Below are 17,029 nucleotides of genomic sequence, written 5' to 3' on the forward strand. Positions count from 1 at the left end.
TGAAAACTCGAAAATTCCAGAAGTGCATTAGTTGCCGTAGGTTTTCGGAATAGATTAGTTGCCAGGCGATTCTCATAAGGAAAAATCTTCAGGTCCAGAAAGGTGATTTCTCTGTCAGAGATGGAATAAGTAAGGAAGATGTTGTAGGGGTTAGAATTTAGAACATTGAAAAATTCAATACACTCCCCTTCTGTACCTCTCCAGAGGATAAAGACATCGTCTATAAAGCTCCTTTCCATTTCCGGCCGGCGCGCACATCGCGGTTCATGTCTCCCTTCCTTGAGGCGACACAACGGTGGGCACTTAAGGTAATCATGTTCTATATATAACGTGGGTGGTTCACCACAGCACTCACTTCCTCTGACGAAGCTGCTGCGGCAGTGATACGCGTGGGGCCAGTTCCTCACACCCCATCTGCATTTCATGCCGACCATTTTCGGTATTCGGGCTTAGGTGACTCCTACAGCCTCACATTTTTGTGGCTCCGACTTGATCCTGATCTAGCTGAGTATTTATGGCATGATGCCGTTTTCTGCACATTCAGTAGTCTTACCTTGTCTCCTTGTTACCTTATCTTATTTTAGAGCATAGGGACCCATCACATATTGTTTTGGACCTTTTCTATCATTGCTTGGTTCACTCTGAGGGTCCCCTAAGGTCTTGGCAATTATGTTGGTGCATATGTGCTAGTTCTGTTGGGCATATTAGTGTAATATATACACACTTTGTTCTGCATATTCAATTTAATTGGGGTGTTGTGTACATATTTGTGCATTTTAAATGTTTTTATGCTGTTTGTTGTGGTGTTCAATAAAACGTTTGCTATATTTTTCTACATTATGTGGATGTGCGGGCCTGTTTTAGTCCAATCTTTCTTCTTCTTCTTTGTTGTGGCCATATATATCATTGGACTAGGCACTGCACCCCTATTTATAGTCAGTATACAGCTAGGGTGCACCCTTTCTTTATAATTCCATGATGCCTATGAATTGACAGGGCTCAGTGGGGTGTGGTATTGGTCACCCTCTCCTTCCCATCATCACAATTTCAGCGATATCCACACTCCCATGACGGTGATACCGCTGAATAGATTAGTGAATCAGGGAGTGGAAAGCTCCTGATCCACCATTCAGCCTTCACTTCTGAGTCTGAGACTCCGTGCACTGCAGGCACAATGACGTCACTACATCACACCTGTAGTACGGAGCCTCAGTACTCACACCGCACAGACCAGAGCAGCGCTCCTCAGGAACCGGGTTGGCTGAGTAGTGTGTGGTTTTTTTTCAAATATCAGGAATTGTGGGGGCATCATATTAAGAGAAGAGCTGTTGGGACTCTCATACTGAATGTGTGGCTGGTAGGGGCCATTATACTGGGGTTGTGATGAACTGTAAATGCCTCCATACTGAGTGGGGGTTTTTATTTTGTGCAGCAGGTTGTGGTGGCCATAATTAGAGATAAGCGAATATGTTCTGAAAACGATTGCCAAACGTAAATTTGGCACAAATATGGTACATTCGGATTCATGATCGGTAACACGAGCATTTTTCTTAAGATCAGAAAAAGTCGGTAACATTCGGTAAAAGATATAATAGAAGCCGGCAATACATGTGCCGCATTTAGTAAAATCACAGCCACCAATGTGGGAGACTGGGGTTCAAATCCTGGCTCTGCCCTGTTGGACATAATATACCAGTAGTTGTCTATAACACTATGGTGCCTGCCTCAATAAACATGAGTGTCAGGAGCAAAGAGAGTCATGCCGGCTCAGACGTCACCTGGATTAACAAGGTCCGCGTCAGATGTTGAGGAACCAGGACAATCTGATGATAAATGGGCTACTGGACCAAACCATATATGGACAAGGCAAGAGGGAATAGGAGCCAGTGAAGAGATTTGCAGAGGGCAGAAGCGGAGGAGTAGCGAGGAGAGAGATGAATTAGTCGGGCAGCAGAGTTAATAATGGACTGGAGAGGTGCAAGGGTTTTAGCAGGGAGGCCACAGAAAAGGATGTTGCAGTAGTCGAAGCGGGAGATCATCACACATCCTCCATCCCATAGTCCAGTGCCCGTATACTATTATTTATTTATATGTCACCATTGATTCCATGGTGCTGTACATGAGGGGGGGTTCCATACAAATATCACTTACAGTAAGCAAACTAACAATTACAGACTGATACAGAGGGGCGAGGACCCTGCCCTTGTGGGCTTACATTCTTCAGGATGGTGGGGAAGGAGACAATAGGTTGGGGGGGTTGCAACAGCTCCGTTGTTAGTGAAGAGGCAGCAGAGTCAGTGCAGGCTGTAGGCTTTCCTGAAGAGGTGGGTTTTCAGGTCCAAATGTGGTTGATAGTCGGAGGGAAGATATCGGGAAATTACAAGAATTGTTGGAGCCAATTTTCTTTAGAAATATTTCAATATCTGTTTTTTTCTGTTGTCTTTTCTGTAATATCGGAAAACCTAAGGCCAGATATAAACCCCATAAATCACTGTACATGGAGACTTTGGAATCGGATAATTCCTATCTGCATTGATTGTGGAAACAAAAAAGTTTTTCTAAAAGCCTCAAACTTCTGTGTGTGAATCAGAGCTGAGATCTAACGTGATAGAAGATTACAGTGCGGGGAAGACGGGAAACCTTCATATAGAGGCCGGTGGTGATGGAGTCAGTGACCGACTCTGGCCACATATGTCTCTAGAGCCGTAGTAGAAGATGAAGATGTCGTCCTCATCATGAAGTAGTTATTTCTCCTGTCGCCTGTAATGAATATCTCCTGCAGTATTGCTAATGCCGATTCCAGGGTCGGTAAATGAGACCAGAATTAGTGTTATGGAAGATGAGTCTATGAGGAACGTATTCAGCTGCCGACTCCGAGGAGGAAACTGCTTGTTGTCTGTGGCCTAAATATATAGGTTTTATTAGTATATGTAAAGAAGGAAACTAAATACTGTAAAATAATAAATCTCCTCATATGTTTCCCTTATTATCTCCAGTAATTGTATTATTACACAGGATTCTTATGATGTTACATCGGCTCATCTTCTCATTCAGGTCTCTACAATATCGGATCCTCTCAGTGAAGATCTTCTACAAAAGAGAATTTTCCTGATTTACCCATCAAAGATGGATATGGACAGAGACAAGATGGCGGAGAGGATATTACACCTCACCCTAGAGATCCTCTTCCGGCTTACTGGAGAGGTGAGAGATTCTGATGACGTCACGTTACATCATTCTTATCTATGGCAATAACAGATGGACAGAACTGGAGAGGTGAGGACTCTGGAAATGTCTGTAGTGAGATTTATTAATGTGTCTCTCCATTACCAGGATTACACTGTGGTGAAGAAGACCTCTAGTGATCGCTGTCAGGACCCTGTGTCTGAGGGATGGGGAAGACCCCTGAGCCCAATCATGGGGCCTCCACCTCACCCCCTGATCCATGAGGACATCAATGACCAGAAGATCCTAGAACTCATCTACAAGATGATTGAGCTGCTGACTGGAGAGGTGACACTGCTGGGAATGCTGGGACATTATACAGTAACACTATGAAGGGATCGGGGGGATGACGGTATCATTGTATGTGTCAGGTTCCTATAAGGTGTCAGGATGTCGCTGTCTATTTCTCCATGGAGGAGTGGGAGTATTTAGAAGGACACAGAGATCTGTACAAGAATGTCATAATGGAGGTTCCCCAGCCCCTCACATCTCCAGGTAATAGACAGGACTAAATACACACGGCCTATAATTATCTGTATGTAAAGAATGAATTCACTCCCTGTATGTGTTTCCTCCAGATCTATCCAGTAAGAGGACAACACCAGAGAGATGTCCCCGTCCTCTTCTTCCACAGGACTGTAACCAAGAAGATCCCAGTGCTCCTCAGGATCATCAGGTAGATGGAGAGGTGTCAGGAGATCTCCCCTATGATGTGTAGACTCCGGTGAAGGTCTTGTGCTCAGTCTTGTTTTATCCACCAGTATTATATGTTTTATACTTGTGTAATGAGAACGGTGGAGATGGCAGGATTAGAGCTGATCATAGATGGGACTTCTCCATCTGTCGGTGACTTTTATATTTGTTTCAGGGTGAAGATCTGACCCATATTAATACTACAGAGACATATGTGAGGGGGGATGAGCGGTGTAAAGAGGAGATTCCCACATATGACTACCCAGGTGAGTAGTAACCACTAAATGCAGAGAGGTCACAGATTCTTCTCATCACCGGCTGTGGCTGCTTTATCGGTGGTGTAGTCCGGCCGTATTACCATGATCACCATTCTGCCTCTAGACCACAACATTCTCCTCCACCCAAAATTGTTCTAATGACTTTGGGCATTGAGAGCCCTTTACTATAGAACTTACAACCTGGAGGATCCACCTACCCCCTGCTATTAGTGTGAGGGTGATCCCTTAAAGCGAGATCTATATGATTGCTTGTACCTGACCCAATATAGGCTGAGTGTGCGCTTAAAGAGTCACACCGAACACAGAGTTAGATGTATACTCCTTTCTCAGCTAAGGCACACAACTGAAGATTATTCTCAAGACAAAGGGTACCGTCACACATTGAAATTTTCATCGCTGCGACGGCACGATTCGTGACGTCGCAGCGTCGTATAATCATCGCTCCAGCGTCGTAGACTGCGGTCACACGTTGCAATCACGGCGCTGGAGCGATGCCGAAGTCCCCGGGTAACCAGGGTAAACATCGGGTAACTAAGCGCAGGGCCGCGCTTAGTAACCCGATGTTTACCCTGGTTACCAGCGTAAATGTAAAAAAACAAACAGTACATACTCACCCGTCGGTGTCCTTCAGGTCCCTTGCCGTCTGCTTCCTGCTCTGAGTGCAGCCGTACAGTGAGCAGAGTGCAGCACCGCTGTGATCTGCTCTCACTGTACGGCTGCACTCAGAGCAGGAAGCAGACGGCAAGGGACCTGAAGGACACCGACGGGTGAGCATGTACGGTTTGTTTTTTTACGTTTACGCTTGTAACCAGGGTAAACATCGGGTTACTAAGCGCGGCCCTGCGCTTAGTTACCCGATGTTTACCCTGGTTACAAGCGAACACATCGCTGGATCGCTGTCACACACAACGATCCAGCGATGTCAGCGGGTGATCAAGCGACGAAAGAAAGTTCCAAACGATCTGCTACGACGTACGATTCTCAGCAGGGTGTCTGATCGCAGTAGCGTGTCAGACACAGCGATATCGTAACGATATCGCTAGAACGTCACGAATCGTAACGTCGTAGCGATTGAAATTTCAATGTGTGACAGTACCCAAAGAGACAGGAAATGGGTGTCACACAATCTTCTGAGTGCCAGTATCAGTCTATGATAGGTCCATTTCCACTTGTCCATCAAAAGAGGGGAGGATAAGGAAGGGTAGAGGTGGGATTGGGTTAAAGGTGCAGTTAGAAGAAAGGAGAAGGCCCACTCCTCCACCATGTCTGTTGCCGGGACGAGGGGTGTGGGTGAAGTGGAGGCCGCCGTAGCACAGCGCAGCAGGGGAGGCTGTGTCAGAGGGTGTTAGCCATGTTTCTGTGAGGCCAAGGAAGACAAGATTGCGGGAGAGAAAAAGGTCATGAATGACATGAAGCTTATTGCATATTGAGCTGGTATTCCAGAGTGCTCCAGAGAGAGGGAGCAGGGGGGTGGGCGTCAGGGGCACGGGTTTTATGTTGGAAATATTGCGGTAGTTTGTATTACATAGGGAGCGATAGGAGGGGGTAGTCATGGGAGGTATGAGCTGTGGGGGTCCAGGGTTGGGAGATATGTCACCAGCAATGAGGAGAAGCAGAGAAAGGGAGAGCAGGTGGGAGAAGGACAGTGGGCGACTTGCATAATGTTTTATTAGGACAGATTTGAGGTTAAGGAGCAGGTCAGCAGAGGACGACAGGTGGGGAGGTAAGAATGAAGGGGAGATGATTATTTGGTTAGAGGGTGCTGGTGATTGTGGATAGCGAAGGCGAGGATTAGTGGAGCAAGCACTGTAAGGGCATACGTATGTAAACATGGTGAAGGAGTAAGATGGGTTAATAGAAAGCTAGGTCCAAGTAATAAGAAGTGCTTACTCAGCAGACATACCCAAAAGAGCCAGATCATAGAGTGGGGTCCTGACTCCTGCCGTGACTAACTGCCGTTGAAATAACTGCGGCGTCTGTATGCTTTGCTGCAGGAATGTGCGTGCCTGACCCCACACGCGTGCACCCCTTAAGATGCTACTAAATTTATAGGACTGAGTAAAGGATCAGGTGAGAGGGATTGTGGGACCTGATTGTGGATAAATTAGCATTGGCCAACACCCCAGGGGAGGTTACATCATCAAAGGCACTGAGCCTGGCCACAACCATATGCTCTAACACCTTGCACATGATAATATCTCCTGTGACCCCAGCATGGATGTGCAGCAGTGAGTAATACAATACAACAAATGAATTAAGCAATCATTCAGCAGGCACATTAAAGGAATTGTTGCAGGGCGATAGGCAGCAGTTGACAGGAAGCAGAGATTGTACCATTAAAGGGAATGTTGCAGAGTGATAGGTGCAGCGCCCCAGAGTCTGGTCTTTGCAGTAACGTCGCTCTTCCACCAGGGGGAGTGATGGTACGTCTGATTGCACTAAAAGAGTTCACCTTGCAGGTATCACAGTCACACATTACACTTCACACTCCGGCCGCCAGGGGGAGCAAAAGGTCCTATCTACTAGGCCACTCCTCACACATGGGTAAAACTGGGGGTTGGATAGGTATTTAGGAAGAAAGTATCTGGGGAGAGTTCGAGAGAGGACCTGTCAGGGGTGGGATCCTGACAGCGGCCTAGCACAGACAGATCATTACGGAGCCGTGCCTGTGCCTTATAGTGGCAGACTCCTAAGAAAGGACACGAAGCGAAGTATATTGTGGAGAAGTGAGAAACGAGATCACAGCACAAAGGAGATAAGACCAGTAGGAGTCGTGCCCCGAGATCGGCAGCATCCTACTGAGGCGCGTAGCCGGCGGTCGGAACGCCGAGGATGTAATAGACTCTACGCATTACTTCGAACCAACGGCCGGGCAGTTAATTATAGGTTGGCTGTCTCCCCTTAATCACCTAATGAAGACAACGGAGGCAATTGTGGGAGAGGGGCGTCTCTAGGGTCCCTATAAAATAACTCCAGGCCTACCCCGTCATACGGGTGCATCCTATCCATATCATCTGGGGGACGGAGAGAAAGAACAGAAACATACACGACAGTTGTGAGGACTATCCTGTGGTGCTCAGCGGGGAAGTACTACAACACCCAGGCGCTAGAAGGTAGACGCTGATTCCCACCTGCGAAGGGAACTCTGGATGTGCCTTCAGACCGGCCGGTCTCAGCCAGCCCTGTGAGCAGTGCTCTGGATTGTGGATGCCGAAGCCTTCAGTAAAGAGGTAAAGAGATTGCAACCCTGTGTCCTCGTCATTTACTGCGACCTACACCACCACCTACACCTTTTATTGGGCACCCCTTAGCAGGACCACGGACCGGGTCAGGTCACCGTGACATCCCCAGAACCGAGAGAGACCCGGTACCGAGTACCCCGCTGCCCTGCGTCTGGGGGCCGCTCCAATAGGCAGCAGTTGACAAGAAGCAGAGATTGTACCATTAAAGGGAATGTTGCAGGGTGATAGGCAGCAGTTGACAGGAAGCAGAGATTGTACCATTAAAGGGAATGTTGCAGGGTGATAGGCAGCAGTTGACAGGAAGCAGAGATTGTACCATTAAAGGGAATGTTGCAGGGTGATAGGCAGCAGTTGACAGGAAGCAGAGATTGTACCATTAAAGGGAATGTTGCAGGGTGATAGGCAGCAGTTGACAGGAAGCAGAGATTGTACCATTAAAGGGAATGTTGCAGGGTGATAGGCAGCAGTTGACAGGAAGCAGAGATTGTACCATTGTACCAAGAGAGGAGATGGATGTTAATTTCCGGCCGTTGAAATAACTGCGGCGTCTTTATGCTTAGCTGCGTAATGCTTTGCTGCAGGAATGCGCGTGCCTGACCCCAGACGCAAATTAAAACCGACTAACTTCCAGGAGGATTGTGATAATCTACATAAACCCATCACACCGGTGCCATGATATATCTCTGAGCTGGGCGCGGCTGATGGCTGTAATATACATTTATTCCCGCCTGCAGGAGATGTGTTGGCTCCAGCCCTGGTTTCATGGATTCACTCCACCTCATAAATTACATTGTTTTTAATCCTAAGAAATTCAGATTACTGCACAATCTCTCCTGAAATGGGGAGCAATATTATTTTCTCTAATCTTCTGGTCCGGATTCATAGTAGCTCCAATGGTCCACCATAAATGAGTGCAACACCGGTTTACTGTTGTGTAATCTGTATTTGTAGTTTTCAGTTAATGAGATTCTCGTGCTCTGGGGCGGGGCTGTGGGCGGGGCTTTGTGCTCTGGGTGGGGCTTTATGTGGGGCTTTATGTGGTGCTCTGGGGTGGGGCTGTGGGTGGGGCTTTATGTATTGCTCTGGGGCGGGGCTTTATGTTGTGCTCTGGGGCGGGGCTGTGGGCGGGGCTTTATGTGGTGCTCTGATTACATATTCATCTGTATTGGCTTATGACAGGTCGCTGATCCCTCACTGTCCTGCCCCCATTTTTACATAATGTATATAATAGTGTTGATATTATTGTTGATAATGCTTATAATATTGTGGCTATTGGGAGGCTTAGAAAAAAAATTACATCCAGCAAAATGACACCAGTGGCATCTGTCCAGAGCATCTCTTACTTATAGATGCTACTGCGCAGGCGCTGCCATCGCTCTTATGACCTGTCATAAGCCAATACAGATGCATAAGTAATCAGAGCACCACATAAAGCCCCGCCCACAGCCCCGCCCCAGAGCACCACATAAAGCCCCGCCCACAGCCCCGCCCCAGAGCACCACATAAAGCCCCGCCCACAGCCCCGCCCCAGAGCACCACATAAAGCCCCGCCCACAGCCCCGCCCCAGAGCACGAGAATCTCATTAACTGAAAACTACAAATACAGATTAAACAACAAGTCTGATTTCATCACCAGGTATCGGTGTAATCAGTATAATGGCACCGACCTGACAGTGTCTGTAGTCACTGAGCACAATCCTGCTGACAGGTTCCCTATAAGACATCTCCGCTCTGCACTATTATACACAGTTCTCTATAAATGTGTAATATTTCTTCTTGAAACTCATCTGACAGAAAATATTGGAGCTTCCGATAGTTTAGATTGTGAAGTCACCGAGCCCCGTGCTCTAATTCCCCCAGAGAGGTTTCACCACTAGCTCCTCATTTATTACTGATGGAGACTGTTCAGTTTGAGCATTTCAGTAGATGTTATTGTCTATAGTCAGGTTTTGATTACAGTAGTGTCCAGAATACTCTGATTTATCCTCTTCCCGCAGCCAGTTTTGTGTTCTTAATCATGTCCCCATTTTTACAATCTGACGTGGTCACTTTATGTGGTGATAACTTTGGAATTATTCACAAAGGATAATAGAAAACAAATGGATCTTACAAATTATTTTCCAGCTTCTCACAATACCCTACATACGATTGTACACTACTCTCTGGGCACATGGCAGTGTTCAGAAGGGAAGGAGTGCCATTTAGCTGTTTGAATGCTGATCTAGCTGGAATAGTTTGCAGACACAATGTATTGGGAGCACTGTTCGTGGTCAACTGGCAGCTCAAAAGATCTCCACCATGAACATGCTTGGCACTATCTTCTCTGCTTTCCATATCCCAAGGATTGCCTTGCTCATCGCCCTTTAACACCATTACATGGATCTGGACTTACACTGGGACCCCTAGGCTTGGACCATGGTGTTACCTGCTATTCTGCGGTGTTAGATGGCAAGAAGAATAGTCAGGTACCTGGATCAGAACCAGAAGGACAGAATACAGAATCAGAAGACACAAGAGTAGTCAGTAAACGGGCCACGGTCACAACAGGAAACAAATACACAAGTCACAAGCTAAGCACAGAGGACTGAACCAGAGGAGAACAACGCTGTTTCTGGCAGATTCCGGCCATGTGCTTTGAGCTTTAGTAGGGTGTGGTACTTTCCAATTGGCTGAAGTAGGGAGCAGATTACTCCAGCTGGACAGCAGCAACAGATCCCAGATGAGATTGGACACACCATATGCAGAAGCCTTAATATGACTATATGACTAAATGACAGAAAACCAGAATAGTCGAAATCCTCATAAAGTGATTTGATTTTATAAATTAATTCTTTGAGGGTTATAATCTATACATATGTGGTCAAAATTGTTGGTACCCCTCGTTTAATGACAGAAAAACCCACAATGGTGACAGAAATAACTTGAATCTGACAAGTAATAAGAAATAAAATATCTATGAAAAAGAACAAATGAAAGTCAAACATAAAAAAAATAATAAAACTCATGAAATAGGCATGGACAGAAATGATGGTACCCCTGAAAATAATGTGACAAAAGGAACATGTTAAATCGTGGTGTGTCCACTAACTAGCATTACGGGTGTCTACAATCTTGGAATCAGTGAGTGGCCTGTATATAGGGCTACAGATACTCACTGTGCTGTTTGATAACATGATGTGTATCACACTCAACATGGACCAGAGGAAGCGAGGGAAAGAGTTGTCTGAGATTAGAAAGAAAATTATAGACAAACATGTTAAAGGTAATAGTTATAAGACCATCTCCAAGCAGCTTGATGTTCCTGTGACTACAGTTGCACATATTATTCAGAAATGTAAGATCCATGGGACTGTAGCCAACCTTCCTAGATGTGGCCGCAGGAGAAAAATTGATGGCAAATCATGGAGACTGATGATACGAATGGTAACAAAAGAGCGCAGAAAAGCTTCTAAACAGATTAAAGGTGAACTTCAAGCTCAAGGAACATCAGTGTCAGATTGCACCATCTGTAGTTGTATGAGCTAAAGTGGATTTCATGGGAGACGAACAAGGATGACACCATTTTTGAAAAAAATCCTAAAAAAGCCAGACTGGAATTTGCCAAACTACATGTTGACAAGCCCCAAAGCTTCTGGGAGAATGTCCTATGGACAGATGAGACATAAATGGAACTTTTTGGCAATGCACATCAGCTCTATGGTCAGAGACGGAAAAATTAAGCATATTAAGAAAAGAAAACTGTCCCTACTGTGAAACATGGAGGAGGCTCTGTTATGTTCTGGGGTTGCTTTGCTGCATCTGGCACAGGGTGTCTAGAATCTGTGCAGGGCACAATAAAATCTCAAGACTATCAAGGGATTCTAGAGAGAAATGTGCTGCCTAGTTTCAGAAAGCTTGGTCTCAGTCACGGTCATGGGTCTTACAACAGGATAATGACCCAAAACACACAGCTAAAAACACCCAAGAATGGCTAAGAGGAAAACATTGGACTATTCTGAAGTGGCCCTCTATGAGCCCTTACCTAAAACCTATTGAGCATTTTTGGAAAGAGCTGAAACATGCTGTCTGGAAAAGGCAACCTTCAGACACGAGACAACTGGAGCAGTTTGCTCTTGAGTGGCCAAAATACCCGTCGAGAGGTGCAGAAGTCTTATTGACAGTTACAGGAATCGTTTGATTGCTGTGATTGCCTCAAAAGGTTGTGCAGCAAAATATTACGCGCCAGAACCTGTTTTTGCCTTCATGATTGGACCAATTTTTTCAATTCTGACAAGTGTCACTTTATGAGGTCATAACTCTAACACTTAAATGAATCCTGGTGATTCTGAGACTATTTTCTCATTACATATTGTAGTTTATGATAGTGACAAAATTTCTCTGATAGAACTTGCGTTTATGTGTTAAAAAAATAAAAATTTGGTGAAAATTTTGAAAATTTCGCAATTTTCAAAATTGTTATATTTATGCTCTTAAATCAGAGAGTCATATCACACAAAATAGTTAATAAATGACATTTCCCACATGTCTAGTTTACATCAGCACAATTTTGGAAACAAATTTGTTTTTGGATTAGGAAAATATAAGGGTTAAAAGTTGACCAGCGATTTCTAATTTTTACAAAAAAAATTTGCAAAACCTTTTTTTTAGGACCACATCACATTTGAAGTGAGTTTGGGATCAATATGATATGAAATACCCCAAAGTGACACCATTCTAAAACCTGCACCCCTCAAGGTGCTCAAAACCACATTCAAGAAGTTTATTAACCCTTCAGGTGCTTCAAAGGAATGAATGGAATGTGGAAGGAAAAAATAAACATTTTCTTTCTCAAAAATTTTCCATTAGACCTATTTTTTAATTTTTTAACTTTCGCAAGGGTAACAGGAGAAAATGGACTATACATTTTGTTTTGTAATTTCTCCTGAGCATGCCGATACCCCATATGTGGGGAAATCTACTGTTTGGGTGCACGGCAGGGCTTGGAAGAAAAGGAGCGCCATTTGACTTTTTGAATGTAAAATATTCTGGAATAATCAGTGGTTGCCATGTCGCGTTTGCCTAAACAGTGGAAACACCCCACAAGTTACACCATTTTGGAAACACCTTGATCCCTCAGGTGCCTCGCAGAAGTTTATAATGTAGAGCCATGGAAATAAAAAAAAATATTTTTCACAAATCTTTTTATCTCCATATTTTGCATTTTTGTAAGTGTAACAGGAGAAATTGCTCCATACTGTTTGTTGTGCAATTTCTCCTGAGCATACCGAAACCCCATATGTGGGGGAATACTACTGTTTGGGTGCATGGCAGAGCTTGGAAGGGAAGGAGTGCCTTCTTGGAGAGCAGATTTTGCTGGAATTGTTTGTGAGTGACATGCCACATTGTAAGAGCCCCTGATGTGTCTAAACAGTGGAAACCCCCAACAAGTGACCTCATTTTGGAAATTAGACCCCGAAGGAACTTATCTAGATGTGTGATGGAAACTTTGAACCCCCAGTGCTTCACAAAGGTTAATTACGTAGAGCGGTGAAAATAAAAAAATCATATTTTTTTCCACAAAAAATGATCTTTTCACCCTCAATTTTTTTCCAAAGGGTAACTGGAGAAATTGGACCCCAAAAGTTGTTATGCAATTTGTCCTGAGTATGCTGACACCCCATATGTGGGGGTAAACCACTGTTCAGGCGCATAGCAGAGCTCAGAAGGGAAGGAGCGCCATATTGGAGAGCAGATTTTGCTGGAATTGTTTGTGGGTGACATGTCACATTGTCAGAGCCCCTGAGGTGCCAGAACAGCATAAGCCCCCAAAAGTGACTGCATTGTACAAAATACTTCCCTGAATGAATTCTTCTAGAGGTGCAGTAAGCATAATGACATCACGAGGGCGTGGCCTAGCGTGCAATGTGAGAAGACATGCGGCTGAGCTCTCCTGCCACAATCTCCCTTAATATCGGTACCTGAGGCGCCGCCGAATGCTGAAAATCACTCTAAAGAGTGTGCAGGGACCCGGGGAGCAGCAGTGAGCGGTGTGTGGTCTGGTGGAGAGGAGTCCCGCAAGAGGATGACGCGCAGGAGACAGAAGGAGCCGGCAGCATCGGGAAGCTCTCAGGCCCAAGATGGTGCCGAGACTGCAGAGGAGGTGGCAAGGGCGAGCACGGCATATCAAAGGAAGATGGAGGTGATTGCTCGGCTTGAACGCTTTGCGAGGTCAGAGGTGGCTGCTAATGAGTGGTCAGCGGCTGAAGGTGAGAGATCTGAAACAACATATGTTCCCGGGGAACAACAAGAAGGAGGGGGCCAGTCGCAGAGCGGTGGGGAAGAACAGAGATCCCCTGATATGGCTGCACGTGCTGGCCAGCTTGAACAGCCGGACACATTAGACATAGCAGAGCCAACGCTCAAAGATATATTCTCTGTGGTAATGTACAACAAGTCTGCCCTTGCAGCTCTGAACTGTCGTGTGGATGATTTAAAGGGAGAGATGGTTGCGATTAATGCTGCAGTGCGCAAAGTTGAACAGAGAGTGGAGGTGGTGGAAGAACGTGTGGGGAGCGCTGAAGACCAGGTGAAAGGGAACCTGTCACCCCGTTTTTTGAAGATGAGCTAAAAATAGCGTTAAATAGGGGCAGAGCTGGGCGTTACATGAAAAAGATGAAAAAGAGCGCGATCTGCGCTATTCAGCCATTTACCGGTGGGCGCGGCCATCTTTCTGTGGCCGCGCGTGCGCAGATGGAGCGCTCTGCTGCCCGGCGCTTTGGGAAAATGGCCGCGGGATGCCGCGTGTGCGCAGATGGAGATTGCGGCGGCCATTTTCCTGAAGCCCCGGGCAGCAGAGTGCTCCATCTGCGCACGCGCGGCCACAGGAAGATGGCCGCGCCCACCGGTAAACGGCTGAATAGCGCAGATCGCGCTCTTTTTCATCACCTGGGCAGTGGATATTCTCTGTTGGACATGCGCACACCACTACGCCACCAACAGAATGATGAGCCTGATCTGGGGGAGAAACAGCGCTGTCACCACGCCCATAGGACCAGACCAGCGTGAGTGACAGCACAAAACGGTGACTTTACAAAGGCATTTCGGCAGCATAGGTGGGTAATAAAGGCACACAAAGACACTAATGTAACGCCCAGCTCTGCCCCTATTTAATGCTATTTTTAGCTCATCTTCAAAAAACGGGGTGACAGGTTCCCTTTAATGAACTGTTAAAAAGGGAAAAAAGGTATGTGCAGCGTATAGCTGAACTGGAATTTTAAACTGATGATCTTGAGAACTGCTCCTGCAGGAGCAACCTGAGGATTGTGGGGGTGCCAGAAAAAGTGGAAGGAAATAACCCCACTGAGTACATTGAGTCATGGCTGAAAAATTCTGTAGGTGGGGATGGTCTCACTAAAATGTTTTCCGTTGAAAGGGCACATCGAGTGCCCACTAGACCCCTGCCCCCAGGATCAGCCCCAAGAGTCATCTTGGCTAAAGTTTTGAATTATCGGGACCAGGATACACTGCTGAGGAAAGCCAGGAACTGTGTGGATCTAACCAGAGACGGCAATCGCATCTCCATCTACCCAGATTATTCTGCAGCGGTCCAAAAACTCCGAATGACGTTTGGAGAAGTCAAAAGACGACTACCAGACATGGATTTTCGCTATTCAATGATTTACCCAGCTAAGCTGAGAGTCGCTGCCTTGGATCGGGTGCACTTTTTTCAAAATCCAGAGGAGGCGACACACTGGCATGATTCTAACACTAAAAATATCAGAGCGGAACGGTCCCGCTGAAGCAAACTCTGAGTGTTGTTGAAACAGCGACTAACCGTTATTCAGTTTGAATTTGATAAGTTAAGGGTCATTTCTGATCTGACGTAATGCTATGCTGGTTTATGTGGGTTGCGTTCGGCAGCGCAACGGTTATTGCAGTTTGATAAATGTGGACGGGAGAGTAGTTGGAGTAAAGAGCTTGTATTGTTAGGCTGTAAAAACGCCCTCCTAGATCTCAAATAGAGAGGGAGAGTGAATTCTTATCAGCTTAAAAGTTGTGGGAGACAATCAATCTTTCGGGAGGGGGATTGAAGGGAAGGTTGGGAGTTATTTCAGTTGGAAGGTTAGGAAGGTGGGGGGGCAAGGGGGAATGGCAAGGGGGGGGGGGACCGAGACCTTATTTATTACGAGTCAAATGTTTGGTATTTATTGCAAAACAATGGGGAGACAAAGAGCACAATAGGGTCTTATCCACATTACACAGAGGAGAATATACACCAAATTTGCTCACCTGGTTAGGATGAGATTAGAGCATATACATAGCGGCTGCTGCAGATTCACAGGTCTTCACCGACCACAGAAAATAATGTCTTCAAAGGGAGATTTGTAGTTAAAATTCTGCGCTGCCGCTAAGATGAATTTCAGGAGAGTATAGTTGATTCACAGTGGTTTTATTCAACGCGTTTCAGGGGTCTCATGCCCCATTCATCAGGAAATACCACAGGTATAGCTTTGGTACAACGGGAATCCTCGCATGTGTGCGCAATTAAAACAAAGGAAGGTAATGTGGTCACACAAGGGGATCAAATTTTGAATGTATTCAAACAATTTTACAGTGAGTTATACTCCTCTAAGATACATAAAGGTCAAGAGGAAATGGACAGGTATATGAGTGCGATTAAGCTTCCTAGACTAGGTGATGAAGGCAGAGAATGGATGGATAGGCCGCTTGCAGCGGAGGAGTTGAGGGTGGCACTGGCGGACATGGCAGGTAATAAGGCCCCGGGGGCGGATGGCATTCCTGCAGAGGTGTATAAAATTTTTAATGAAGAAATAATAACTAAATTGGAGAAGGTATTTAATGAGTCATTGGAGAGGGGAATATTACCTACATCTATGAGGGAGGCCATTGTTGTCATTCCTAAAGCTGATAAGGATCCGTTGAATCCGGAGTCCTATAGACCAATCTCACTCCTTACGGCGGATACAAAGATTTTGGCGAAGGCCTTGGCCAATAGACTAACCCACGTGATTGATAAAGTAATCCACCCAGATCAATCTGGATTTATGCCCAATAAATCTACAGCAATCAATTTAAGGAGACTATATTTAAATATGCAAATCCCAGCCGAAAATGCTGGAAAGAGAGTAGTAGTGTCTTTGTATGCCCATAAGGCCTTTCATTGTGTGGAATGGAATTACTTGTGGTTGGATTTGTTGTGCCTTGGGTTCGGGCCTAAGTTTATATCTTGGGTGGGGTTGCTATATTCCTCTCCAGTGGCAAAAATTAGAGTAAATAATAAATTATCTGATAGTTTCTCATTGCATAGGGGTACAAGGCAGGGGTGCCCATTGTCTCCTTTGCTATTTGCCCTAGCTGTGGAACCCTTGGCCGCTAAAATAAGGGAGGCACGAGAGATAAAAGGATTTGTCTATGGAATGAAGGAGGAGAAGGTGTCTCTGTATGCTGACGATATTTTGTTATTTTTGGGAGACTCAGGGGAGAATCTGGATAACGCGGTGGCATTAATTGGGGAATTCGGGGAAATTTCTGGCCTCAAAATAAATTTAGACAAATCGAGCATTATGCCCATTGATGAGGTAGAAAGGGGTA

The 17,029-nt window shown here is 45.6% G+C and overlaps 1 protein-coding gene across 1 annotated transcript in view; it reads left to right on the top strand.

The window, feature by feature from the left end:
- LOC143766878 (uncharacterized) overlaps positions 1–17,029 on the top strand; it is a 65,728-nt gene that overhangs the window by 33,141 nt on the left and 15,558 nt on the right. Inside the window, exons 2-6 of the mRNA XM_077254877.1 lie at positions 3,055–3,204; positions 3,334–3,513; positions 3,597–3,720; positions 3,804–3,901; positions 4,094–4,184. Coding sequence (XP_077110992.1) covers positions 3,127–3,204; positions 3,334–3,513; positions 3,597–3,720; positions 3,804–3,901; positions 4,094–4,184 — 571 coding nt within the window. The 5' untranslated portion in view covers positions 3,055–3,126. The remainder of the gene's footprint in view (positions 1–3,054; positions 3,205–3,333; positions 3,514–3,596; positions 3,721–3,803; positions 3,902–4,093; positions 4,185–17,029) is intronic.

This window comes from Ranitomeya variabilis, chromosome 4, assembly GCF_051348905.1.
Source record: "Ranitomeya variabilis isolate aRanVar5 chromosome 4, aRanVar5.hap1, whole genome shotgun sequence".
In the NCBI taxonomy this organism is placed as follows: Eukaryota; Metazoa; Chordata; class Amphibia; order Anura; family Dendrobatidae; genus Ranitomeya; species Ranitomeya variabilis.